Source organism: Phymastichus coffea, unplaced genomic scaffold (genome assembly GCF_024137745.1).
Source record: "Phymastichus coffea isolate CEN01 unplaced genomic scaffold, Cenicafe_Pcof_1.1 PCOF00036, whole genome shotgun sequence".
NCBI classification, from domain to species: Eukaryota; Metazoa; Arthropoda; class Insecta; order Hymenoptera; family Eulophidae; genus Phymastichus; species Phymastichus coffea.
The window spans coordinates 3,398,059-3,409,779 of record NW_026706847.1 but is presented as its reverse complement, the minus strand read 5'-3'; the positions used below and the strand labels follow the sequence as shown (position 1 = coordinate 3,409,779).

At 51.7% G+C, this 11,721-nt stretch overlaps 1 protein-coding gene across 4 annotated transcripts; it reads left to right on the top strand.

The window, feature by feature from the left end:
* The first annotated feature begins 867 nt into the window (after window positions 1-867).
* LOC131663432 (AF4/FMR2 family member lilli) lies at window positions 868-11,104 on the top strand. 4 transcript variants are annotated; one of them, XM_058933837.1, is made up of 10 exons: window positions 868-1,010; window positions 1,563-1,669; window positions 5,108-5,257; window positions 5,559-5,996; window positions 6,626-6,885; window positions 7,260-8,622; window positions 8,697-8,858; window positions 9,081-9,259; window positions 9,419-9,596; window positions 10,167-11,102. In XM_058933837.1, exons 2-10 carry the CDS (start codon window positions 1,625-1,627, stop codon window positions 10,452-10,454), a joined length of 3,063 nt encoding a protein of 1,020 aa, XP_058789820.1. In that variant the 5' UTR covers window positions 868-1,010; window positions 1,563-1,624; the 3' UTR covers window positions 10,455-11,102. The 4 variants fall into 4 exon arrangements, with proteins under 4 accessions (XP_058789820.1, XP_058789818.1, XP_058789819.1 ...); XM_058933835.1 differs by lacking the exons at window positions 868-1,010; window positions 1,563-1,669 and adding an exon at window positions 2,802-3,207 and having other exon boundaries at window positions 9,084-9,259; window positions 10,167-11,104; XM_058933836.1 differs by lacking the exons at window positions 868-1,010; window positions 1,563-1,669 and adding an exon at window positions 2,802-3,207 and having other exon boundaries at window positions 6,692-6,885; window positions 10,167-11,103.
* Window positions 11,105-11,721: the final 617 nt, after the last annotated feature.

Sequence of the window (11,721 nt, the reverse complement as noted above, 5' to 3'; positions counted from 1 at the left end):
AATTATTCCTCGCACAGTCTAATATATTGAACTTATTCAACGGTTTTATATCTCGCACTATTAAGTTTACAGAGAACCAATTGAACAGCGATTTAATAATGGAAAACTCACTGGAATGTTATCCGTGCTATTGTGTCACTTGATTATGTACAAAAGTATTCTTTACGAATAGACTTGATTTACGAATCCACGCCATCATTTACACCGATAACATTATTAGTTTACCACCTTATTTTCTGATAACGATTGCATTATAGCGAGAAGCAACGTGGCCACTTCATTCAGGCCGATAATCGCGCGATATAATCTCCGAGGCATTTTTCAGAGAGTGCCACGTATAAAAGGGCGCCGCTTTAGGCGTAGCGCTAACCGAACCGAGTGATCACAATGCAGCGATTGTTATCCCGTAAATCAGCCCCTGTTGATCCGAAAACGGCGAGACTTTGGGAATTTTATCGAAAGGCAGCGGCACTCGGCGCAAGCTGCAATTCGCGTGCGTCCAGCTCGGGCTGAACCTTCAAAATCGACTCGTTGCTTTGCGCGCCTCGACGTTCGCGCGAATATCGACGCGGTAGTCCCAAGCGTTTTCGACCGAAACGCGTGGGCGCACGTGCGGCATAATTTAACGACCGATTGTTCGGCCGTTGCGTTTGGGCAAATGGGTCGGACGGGGCGACCGCGCGGCGCAAGTATTACGACGCGACATATTTTCCAGTCGGCGACGAGCGAAAGAAAGCGCGCGTAGGCGCCAACGATCCTCTCCCCTCACGGCAGCAATAACAACAGCGCTGTATAATATAGCTCTTCTCGGGCAAGACGACGGCGAGAGAGAGAGAGAGAGAGAGAGAGAGAGAGAGAGAGAGAGAGAGAGAGAGAAGCAGGGGAACAAGAACGAGACAGCGAGAAAGAGCCAGATTGAGTCAGTACAACGCCGGTCCTCAGCGGCGAAAGACTGGTCTGTGCGGTTTTTGCAATGTTCGTTTGACGATCTTCTCTACTTAGTCAGTCTCGTGAGTATGGTAAACGTTTCTTTACGGTAGCAAAGGGAGAGAGAGAGAGAGAGAGAGAAAGAGTGCGAGCGAGCGAAATGCTGCTTGCGTCACGACACTAACGTGACTCATTCGCAGTTCTCGCGAGAACGTCTGGTCGGTCGCTGATACGCGCGACGAGCAAGACACAAGTGCCGCAATGTGTTTTGATTAAAACTGACTTTTCACCCGGCCATAAACATTAATTAGGCGAACGCGCGTGGGCATTCCAGCCTCGCGTCGCGCCACAGCAAAACAATTTGTCTCTCCTTTGCGATTGAAATCTCGGCGAGCGGCGCAGGAACGAATTCGCTGCCACGAGCGTTCATCGTCGGATTGTCCGGCGGCAAATCGTCAAAGTTGTCGAATTAATTTTCAATCCCGTACCGTTCGTCGGGACGGCCGATCGAGACTGAAAACCCAATACCGACGTTCGCGTATCTGCATGGATTAGCTTTCCAAAACAGCGCGGGACCCGAGCCCCGATTGGCAAAAGCCGCCGAGCATGATCGAGCGCGTCTGTTCTGTTTTCAGGAAGCGTTTGCCCGCAAGCACCCGCACGGCAGGTAGAGAGCGAAGACCAGCCCGTGAACGCAATGGCAGCGGCGCCGCAGACGTCGTCGCGCCTCCAACTGCTCCAGGTAAGATCCGCGTGCCGACGAGAAAGGAAAGGAAGAGCACGTAGCGAGCGCCGTGCTCGCATGGCCTGCCAAGCGCGACCGGCGGCGTCGCTTCCGCCCGTGCGCGCCTCGGCTTTCTTTCCTCGCCTCGCGAGATTAATCGGCGCCGCGAGATGCGCCTGGCTCGCTCCTCTTTTCGCGGCTGTCCGCGTGCACGACGATACGACCCGGATGCGCGTCGGCTCCATCCGATCCGCGCCTCAATTATTTAAGACGCGCGTGCCGCCGCCGCCGCCGCCGCCGCCTCGTTAACAACGGCTCAGCGCACACATACGAGAGTCATTGACAAGGACGCGCGCGCGGTGAGCCCACGCAGATGAGCGGACATCTCTTGCGCGTACGCCCAACTTGCATAAGATTTATGTGCGCTCGATCGATCGATCCCGTACGCGTTACGTAACTTCAATGATGGATCGACTTGCGTTCTTTTTTCCTTCGCGGTCGTCACTCGCAATTAGATTGGCCTCGATTTTATGTAGATCGAAGCGTGCTCCTTTTTCTCTCCTTGTTTTTTCGGCTGATAGACAATTTTTTTGGAAACTGGAGCGATGCGCGCGCTCGATCGAGTAGGCTCTGGCTTCGAACGCGCCTCGACAATTTACCCGTATTTTCGAGCGATTGTTGCGGACGTAATGGAATTTCGTTATACTGCAGGGTCGAGGATCAATCTTTAATCGCGCGTAAGGACACGAACAAACTTTCGAAGGTATTACACCGTCGCGGGCGCAATTCTCGAGCCTCGAAATCCAAATGATTAAAATAAGTTGAACGAGCAAACACATAAAAAAAGAGAGGAACGATGCACACGCGTTGGACGAAATTATCGATTCGGCGCCCGTTAGACCGGTCGATAGATGATATTCTCGAATCGTCGCCGGTTGTGTACACAGGAAAAACAAACGGAAAGAGCGAGGGTAACAAGTGAAACGCCGGGCTGAAAGGTAGCGTAGATACTTGGTTCCGCAGGTGTTACGTAGGTAGGTGCAATCGCGCAGCCCCTGGGCATTTGGGCGAGCGCATGCGTGGCCCGAGAAAAACGAAAGCCCGCGAGCGATCGGTTTCGCGGCAGCGGGGGCTGGCGCAGTTGCAGCGGCACAGCTGGCGCCGATGCTCCCGTGAATTTTCCTCGTTGACGTCGCCTCGGAAATTGCGCGGCTCGCGCGGTGTCGTCTTCTGTTCTACCGCGCGTAAAAATCGAAAGAGCACGGCCGGTCGATTGATTGGCGAGTTAAACACGTGTCCGCGCCGGCCTTGACTGTGACCTCTGCGGCGCGCAAAACGTTGGCGGAAGCAAGGCTGCCGCCCGCTAGACGTCACTCCGCGATGATAAGAGCCGGCAGCGTGATATTTGGTAAGAGCTGGGCGAATTGGGCGACGCAATGGTGACGCGACCTCGTTTCGAGCGACCTCCTGCTCGAGGCAGCGGCGTGTCCTTTCACGAGAAGGCATGGGTCGAGCGATACGCCGCGGCCAAGGTGCCCAATAGTATTGAGATGCTGGTAAATACCATTTGTATGTACTCTCTCTCTCTCTCTCTCTCTCTCTCTCTCTATCGTGTGCGTACATTGCGACGACCTAATTAGCCTGCCGTGTATGCGTGTCACGCTCTATTAGATTCTCAGCTGCGAATATCTATACTGTAAGCTGCCTTAATTGTCTGTTATTAGGTCTTTATTTAGATACGCACGAAATTGTGAATCATTGCGTTTCCAATGAGAATAATGATTCATATATTTGTTTCTATTCATCTGACTGCATCTTTCTTCGTATTAAAGGACTTCCCACGCGTCAAACAAACCTTCGTGTTGTATAAGTAAAAAATGGTGACTTTCATTTTTTCTTGCGCTAATTTGTGTAATGTTCTCTATAAATTAACTTACTTCATGACATACTGTATCTTTGAATTGTTTGAAATTGGAGTGCTGTAATTTATCTAGGAAAGGTATAAAATTTATTTCTACATTGGAGCTTTACTCATAGCATTGAAACTCATTATAGTATATTTTTAGATAACAATGGAATCGGACATAAATAGAATTTTACTGTAATACCTACTTATACGTTACCAAAGAATTCGTTCAAATTTTGCCATAACGAACCTTCTTTGTTTTTTGTTTTTGGCAGAGAGCTTTGCGCATTTAAACTAGTTCTCGATTATCCGCATGTTATTCTATTAACGGCGTGATTTTGTCATTGCTGGACGATCGCTAGTCCAAAATCAATTACCAACAAAGGCGATCCAGTTGCAATTTTAACAAACGTTCTCCCGTGCAGCGAGCGAAACGACCAACCAAACAATAAACCCGTCTGCGATGAAATGCACCAAAGCGAGAAAGAAAACAAGCGTAAGAAGCGAGGAAAAAAGCCTCGCATCGCGGTAGTGACACACATGGCCATCTTTGGCAGTTGACCTTGGAGCATAAATGATTCAGTGGACACGCGAAGAAACAAAGAAACCGACTCGCGCGCCGAAAAGTCGATTTTCTCCGTCGCATCACCGCGGCCTGGCATGTCCTCCCACGCGAGCCTCGTCGACTTCGCTTTTCGTCGACGCGCGCCTCTCGCGCAATTTCGCAAGCCGAACGATTAATTCCGCGCGCGCTCGCCGACAAGACGTAACGTATGCTGGGCGAGGGGGATTAATTGCGCGAGCGCCGCGAGCCTTCGCGGCCTATCTGACCGCCGATATCCACTTTGGGATTGGCCGTAAATCACGCGCTCGCGCTCTCGATAGCCGCCACAGCCAGCCTCACTCCACTTTTGTGTTCCTGGAAAAAGGAATAAGAAAAAAAAAAAGAAGCCAAGAGAAAGAGAGAAAACGGGGAGAGGGGGAATATATCGCGCCGCGATCAAACAGATTATTACTCTCCTCGAGAGGCGTGCGCGCGGAAACGAAGCGGCGTCTCGCGCACAGCTCGAAAGCACTTCCTTGCGCAAACAAGTGGAGCGTCAATTAATGATCGCCCGCCACGCTCGACACGCGAATCACGCGGGCGAATCAATGTCGCGCGCTGTACGCTTGCGAATGGACGCCGAGGCCGTTCAATTTTCTTCCAGAGATACAGCCAAATAAATAGAAAAAAATCTTGGTGTCGTCGCTGTGCGAAGGTACGCGCGAGCGAGAGAGAGAGTTTAGTAACCTCGCGGTGGCGGCGGCGGCGGCGGCGGCGGCGTCGTCGTCGGCGAGCCTGCGAGCGCAACGGGTTGCGCGCGTATGTAGGTTAAACAGCGAGCCGCGGCTGAAAATCGATGATACGGCGTGTAGGCCGGCCGCGCCGCGGCAGGTGCATGCATCGGCGCGGCGCAGTTGTCGGGTGAATCCCGAATATGTCGCGCGAGGCGGCCGCCAAGCCGAGCCGAGGCGCCAATGACGAGAGCACGCGATTGATGGCGTTGCAGGCGCGGTTCCAGAAGAGGCAGCTGCAGGAGAAGGAGCAGAAGCTGCTGCGGCTTTACGACCAGCAGCAGCAACGCGCGCATCAGGTCGCGCAGAGAGGCAGCGCCGGTTCCAATGGCTCCGATCACAGTGTCGCCGCCAATCCAGCCAAAGTGAGTCTCGTTCTGTTCGCAGCTTCGACGCTGCCGATATTATTACGGCGATCGTATTTTCCGTGCCCGTTGTCCTTTCGGCCCGACTCCACGCGGCCCAAGTTATTTCCAGTGCTACGTGCGAAGGTGCTCCCGACTTTTTATTTTTTTCCTAACTTTTCGCATTCTCTCTCTCTCTCCACTCTTCCAAACGCCCAAAGTTAGACGAAGGAGCGCCGCGGCTATTTGTTCAGTCTCCGAGAGCAGGCAGAGATCGCTCATTGCGAGCCCCGACGCACGACTGATTCCTTCCGAGTTGCAGGTGAAACAGTCGTTCGCCGACGACAGACGACAGCAGAACGGCGTGAAAGGCATCGACAAGAGCTATCCATTGGAGCCTCTGAGAAGCAGTAAGAAAAACTCGGCGATCAGCAAAACGAGCCACGCTAAACCCACGACCGGTGGCGGTGGTGGCAGCAGCAACAGCGGCAGCGGCAGCATCAGCAGCAGCAGCAGCAGCAGCAACAACAACAACAACAACAACAACAGCAATAACAATAGCATGGCGAACCGAAAGTTAAATTCGATCGTCGCGTCGACGACGGCGAGGCGCGTGATAAAGGCCGACGTGAACAGCAACGGCGGCGGCCGGGGCGTCAGCGTGCCGCAGAACTTTGGCCGACAGCAGGAGAACTCGTCCCGCGGCGAATCGATTAGGCAGGTCAACGGACACGCAACCAACAACGGTTATCACTACGAGGTAGTTTCCAGCTCCGCCGTAAACTGCTACAACGCCCGCCTGCGTGTTTCCAACCGGAATTTCGAAATGCCTGCGCTGCTCGTACGACTGGCCTAGGCAGCAAGCTCTCGGCGTAGTCACTCATTATTTTTATTCTTCCTTTCTTGCGTTTCTCCCGTGTTTTTTTTTCCTGCTTCTGCGGAAACGGTGACGAAACGTTTGTCGAAGTTGCAATGCCCCCGAGGGCTCTACTCGATGTTCGGTACCTAGCTCCAGTGACTTTTCGTTACTCGCGCCGATGAAACTCCTCGGACGACGCGAGCTCGTAGCCAGAAAACGACGCTTGAATTGTGCCGCTTACGCAAATCGCCTATTTACGTCTATACTGACACCGTGGAACGCGTCCTTTCATTCCCAATGAAAATTCAATGAAAATAGGCGGAGCGCTACATTGTCCAATGGCAGACAAATGTCAAATCAAATCGATTCCATCATTAATATTCATGCGCATCGTCGCGTCAGTTCCCCGTGCTTTACGCGTAAAAATATGTGCTCTTCGCAACCGACGCTCGAAAACTATCGCAAACCTTTGGCATTTCGAGCGTTATCTCTTTCCTCTTTTAATTGTCCCTGTGAAACCCGACGAGCAGATAAACATCGACGAAGTGATCGATAACGAGGCACTGCAGCGCAACCGCATACTGGCGAAATTTCAGCCGGGTGACATCGAGAGGCGACGTCGCCAGTTGAGCGGCGCCGCCGCCGCCGCCGCCGTCGACGTCGACGTCGACGGCGAATTCCCCGAGGACGCGACGCAGCGCGACGTCGGCTCGCGCAAATCCTCGCTGAAAAATGCCAAGAGCAGCGGCAACCCGGCGATCGGCGCCGCCAAGAAGACGACGATTCCCAGGTGAGTGACGAGCGCTGCGTGCGTGTGTCAAAAACTCGTCGGTCGTTCGCGCGCGCGCCAGCGAGCTTGTAAATAATTGCCTATGTTCAATAGCCAATGTGTAACAAGTGACCCAATTAATCCATCGCCGCAAACAAAACTAGCTCTGTGTATGTGTACGCGTGCGTGCGCGTGTGCGCATCGTCATTCTCATGTGTGCTTAAAAACGAAATCATCATCGCAGCAATTAACGCGTGTGTACAAAGCATTCGGCGCAGATTGATCCAGGCAGATTCGAATCATCAATAACAATAACAAGTAGGCCGATATACTGTGTAGCGATTGTCGTGCGAGCCGAAGTAAAGCCAAGCGACTAACCGGAAGGTCTGGTTCAGGGCGTCGACGCTGATGAAGACTACTCAGAGCGCGAGCCTGAAGGTGTGCAAAGCTCCGACGAATCGCAGCCGCTTGGTCATGCGACGCAAGAGCTCGCTGGTGGCGCGCAAGCCGAAGGAGAGCGCGGCTAAGCCGATTCGCAAGAAGAGTGCGCAGCCGCCGGACGAGCGCTGCTGCGAAATCAGCGAGCGATGCTTCCCACCGCCGTGGAACACCTTGAAATCGACCTCGCTCATATGCGAGATCATCAGGAAGCACAGCAAGCTGCAGCAGATGAGGAGCAAGAGCAAGATGGGCCGCGTAAAGAGCATCGTGACCAAGATCGAAAATCAGACGATACTCGTCAAGCCGTCGGCGGCGGTGGCGGGGTCGGCGGCTGCAGGGACGGCGGCTGCAGGAGCGGCGACCACACCCAGGTTCATACCGGTAGCCAAATCGATCGAGAACAAACTGCTGGAGATGACGAGGGGCGTCGAACCCGCGGAGTCCAAGTCGCACGAGCCCCTCGACCTGCTCAACGCCAACTTCGTCGAAGCGCTAAAGGCAGCCGAGAGCAACGAGGCGTTTGCCAAGCAAGTCGAGAGCGAGCAAGCCCGAGACGACGCCGACGCCGACGCCGACGCCGAGAGTCCGAGCGACTACCAACAGACTGCCGTCGCGAACCGAGCCGCGGAGCAGCAGCGGGACCACTCGCGAGTCTGCCCGACGTCAAAGCTCTCGGCCGAAGACGTCAATTGCGTTCGGCGCGCGTCCTTCGAGCAGAAGCGCATGATGTTCGAGCTGCTCTATCAACGCCAGCGAGTTTCGAGGCACAATTCCGTCGAGTCGGTGCTTCGTCACTTCGACGCCATCGACGACGAACCGGCAGCCGACGGCAAACAATCGTCGTCTCGGCGAGCTTGTCGCAGAGGCTCCGCTTCGTCGGACACCGGCGCTCGTCGAATCCTGAGAGGCTTCGAGCGTAGCACCAGCGCTTGGACCATCCGGACTGCGAAGCCACCGAAGTACGGCCGGGATGCCAAGGCGAACGGCAAGAAGATTCTCCAGGCGAGGGATTCGATCGAGCTAGCGAGGGTTCCCGTGATCACCAATCTGCCGGCGTGCAAGAAGAAGATTATGTCGCAGTCGAAGAAGAGCCACGAGAATGACGATGCGTCGGGTTGCAGCTCGCGGCGATCCGATCGCCCGAGTTCGCCGGAGGTAAGCGCTAAATTCGATTGCTATGTTGGCAGTGTGACGAAGGCCGAGGCGCCGGTGACGAGCTCGAAAAAGTCGGACCCACTGGCCAGGGCGACCGACACTGCGTCGCTCGTGAAGAACGTGCCGCCTTATCCATCGTCCAAAAGCCCTGAACACACCGAGGTATGACCGCACGCGGATTGCCGCTTGTCCGATCAATTCAATTCAATGACGAATTTGCTTATGCTCTTTTGCAGCCGAGAAGTGGATCGGTGGTGAAGGCAACCAGTATGAAACTTCTCGGTCGTTTCGCTGGTTCCAACGGTGACGTGGCCAGCACTGTTCCTACCGAAACCGCCGATCATCCGGCCACTCAGCGAAAATCCAGTATCCCCTTGGATTCGCTGCAGAGCGACGAGGTAAATATAACCCCGAAAGAAAAAAGAAAAGCGTATCTCGGAGCGAAACAAAAAGCGACCAAAGCGCCGCATTCACGAATACACGCGCGCGTGCATACACGCGCGCACACGCGCAAAAGAAAACTATAGAAATACGCAAAAATTAACGAGTGTCTTTACAACCAATCCTGCCAACAAAAAAAAAAAAAATAACTCATCGCCATGGTTTTGAAAACTGTTAAGAAGCTGCCGATTGCATCACGAGTGCCGATAACACCAGCGCCGAGGACATCATCGTCGACTTCGAGTGTGGGTGCGACCCGTAGCCAAGGAAGCCGTGGCACCGTCGCTACCGCTAAGACGAAGGCCCCGACGCCGGCGATCAGGACAACTGCACCGTCCAATGGCAGCGCCAACGCCGAGTAATGTCGCGCTTTTAATGATTTGTTTTTTCCCCCCGCTGCTCCGACGGCGTCGAGCTCGGCTTGGCTCCGCACCCATGTGCCTCCTTGCCGTGGCGCAGCTCGGCGCGTAAGTCCTCTTGGTGATCAAAGCGATGACGCTTTCTTTCCTCGTCGCAGCGATTCGCTGATCACCTGCAAGATCTGCGCTCGACGCTTCCAGCCGGAGCGCGTAGCCAAGCACGAGCAGATCTGTGCCAAAACCGCACAAAAGAAGCGAAAGCAGTTCGACGCCGTGGGTCATCGAGTGAAAGGCACCGAGCTCGAGTCTTTCGTACAAAAGCCCAACAAAAAGCAGGTAAAGCTCGACACTCGCCATTAACGACAGAGAAAGAAAACGAACGACGAATAGCAACCTACTCTCGCTAGCTAGCGCGAATTAAAATTCAATAATGTCCCTTCCTTTTCTGCCGAGAGCGCCGCGAATGCATTCGCGAGTCCCTTTAGGGATTTCGCGGCTGACAATTATGACTCCCAACGCTGATTTCGGAGCTACAGTTTTGTTTCGCGACTCGATGAACGACGGAGGATTTGGCTGGAAAATATTTGAATAGCCGACCCGAAGGATCGCAATTACGACGTCTACCGAAATAGCATGTACCGGCGAAGCATTTAGATCTTTTTTTCCGTCAAAGCGGATTATGCTCGTGCAACGAATCGCGCGGTAAAGTCGTCAAGATGGACGTTCGGCTTTCAATATCTGACGAGGTTCCCACGCGTAAATTAGTACAAGTGGTATCTTTGGCGTGACCCCGACTCGAATCCTAACGTAAGCAAGCCGCGCAAACGAATTTGGAGACTGTCGTCGGTGATCGCGCGCTTTCAAACGGCGATCGTTTGTTCAATGCCCGCGACTATGGGATTGCAGGGCAAGGTAGCGGTAGCAGTGGTGAGCAAAGCGGAGCCGCAAAAATCCAACTGGCGCCGCAAGCACGAGGACTTCATAAACGCGATACGCTCGGCGAAGCAGATGCAGGCCCACGTAGCGGCCGGCGGTAAGCTGAGCGACTTGCCACCGCCGCCGCCGTCCGACACCAGCGACTACGTGCAGTGTCCTCACTGCTCGCGCAAATTCAATCAAGGGGCTGCCGAGCGCCACGTACCCAAGTGCGAGACCATGCAGCACAACAAGCCCAAGCCAAGACCCAAGCGCTAATTCTTCTCCCAGCTGCTCTCTTTCGTGTTCCCCATGCGCGCGTTCCCACGCACACGCATACGCTCTCTGCACTCTTATCCCGATTTTCGCAACTAAAACTCGGCATCCGATTGCCAGGTATATTTGCTTTGTGATTTTTTCTCTCTCCCTCTCTCTCTCTCTCTCTTTCTCTTTCTATATATTTATCTCGTGCTAGACTGATGTGTAATACTAGACCAACACAAACAAAATGATATATATTTTTCATTAGAACAACATAGTTAGAAAAGTGACCAACACGCAAAGCTCGACTGTTTTTAATTATGTACGCGAATTTGTATACGAAAAAGTGATGAAATAAATGAACGACGAATGAATCAATAAAAAAGAAAAAAAATGATAAACGAATAAAATTTTCCGTTTGTACGAGCAGCTCTGTTTCTTGTCCTGACCAAGTCTGTGATCTTAATAAATTTATAGAGGTGGAATTGATATATAAACATACATATATATATACATACGGCGACTCGTCGATTTGACAGATTCGGGCGTGTGTTCCTTTTTTTTGCATTGTCTAATCATTGATTTTACAGCATTTATACCGTAGAATCATAATGACATATTTATCATTTACAAATAAACAATTGCTTCATCCATGATTGGTATTTTTGAATACTTGTCCTCTATCTGATTTCGAACATGTTTTGCGCTTAGTAAAAAGAGAAATAAATAGATTGAAAGACTGAACAAGAAATGTTTTTAGGAGCGATCGCGCAAAATTCTTTTTACATGAATGTTGCCTACATTTTTTCCTAGTTTTTTCCAGAAAAACGATAGCGGTACAGGTACGTGCAGGTATGAAATCAGATCCAAATAAATTAGCTGGAGATTGCAGCTATTTCGTTACTTTTATAAAATGAAACTTGAAATTTATTTTCTAATTTCATTAAAGGCAAAAACGATGTAAGTTATATGTAGAAGATACTAGTTATCAATCGGTCCTCTCCTGTTTTCTCCTGAATCATTATGCAAAAAATGCATTACTGTTTGCAAAAATGATTGTTAAAAGATAAAAACATTGCAGAAACATTTGTCACAAGGCGAGTATCCATTGATGTGTTTCAAGTTAACAAATAATCTTCACTACGTTAAGTAGTTATTTGATTTTGGAAGAATGTATTTGATTCGGATAATGCTGAAACACTTGAACGCTTACGTTAATACTCGGAATTGGACCGAAGAAAGCTTTTTATTATACAAAAATTCACAACTAGGTGAATTATCATAA

Coding starts and splice junctions, on each gene's coding strand:
- LOC131663432 (XM_058933834.1), top strand. CDS start 3,088: ATGGTGACGCGACCTCGTTTCGAGCGACCTCCTGCTCGAGGCAGCGGC. Junction 5,997..6,625: donor ACAACGGTTATCACTACGAG/GTAGTTTCCAGC, acceptor CCCGACGAGCAG/ATAAACATCGACGAAGTGAT. Junction 9,260..9,418: donor AATGGCAGCGCCAACGCCGA/GTAATGTCGCGC, acceptor TCCTCGTCGCAG/CGATTCGCTGATCACCTGCA.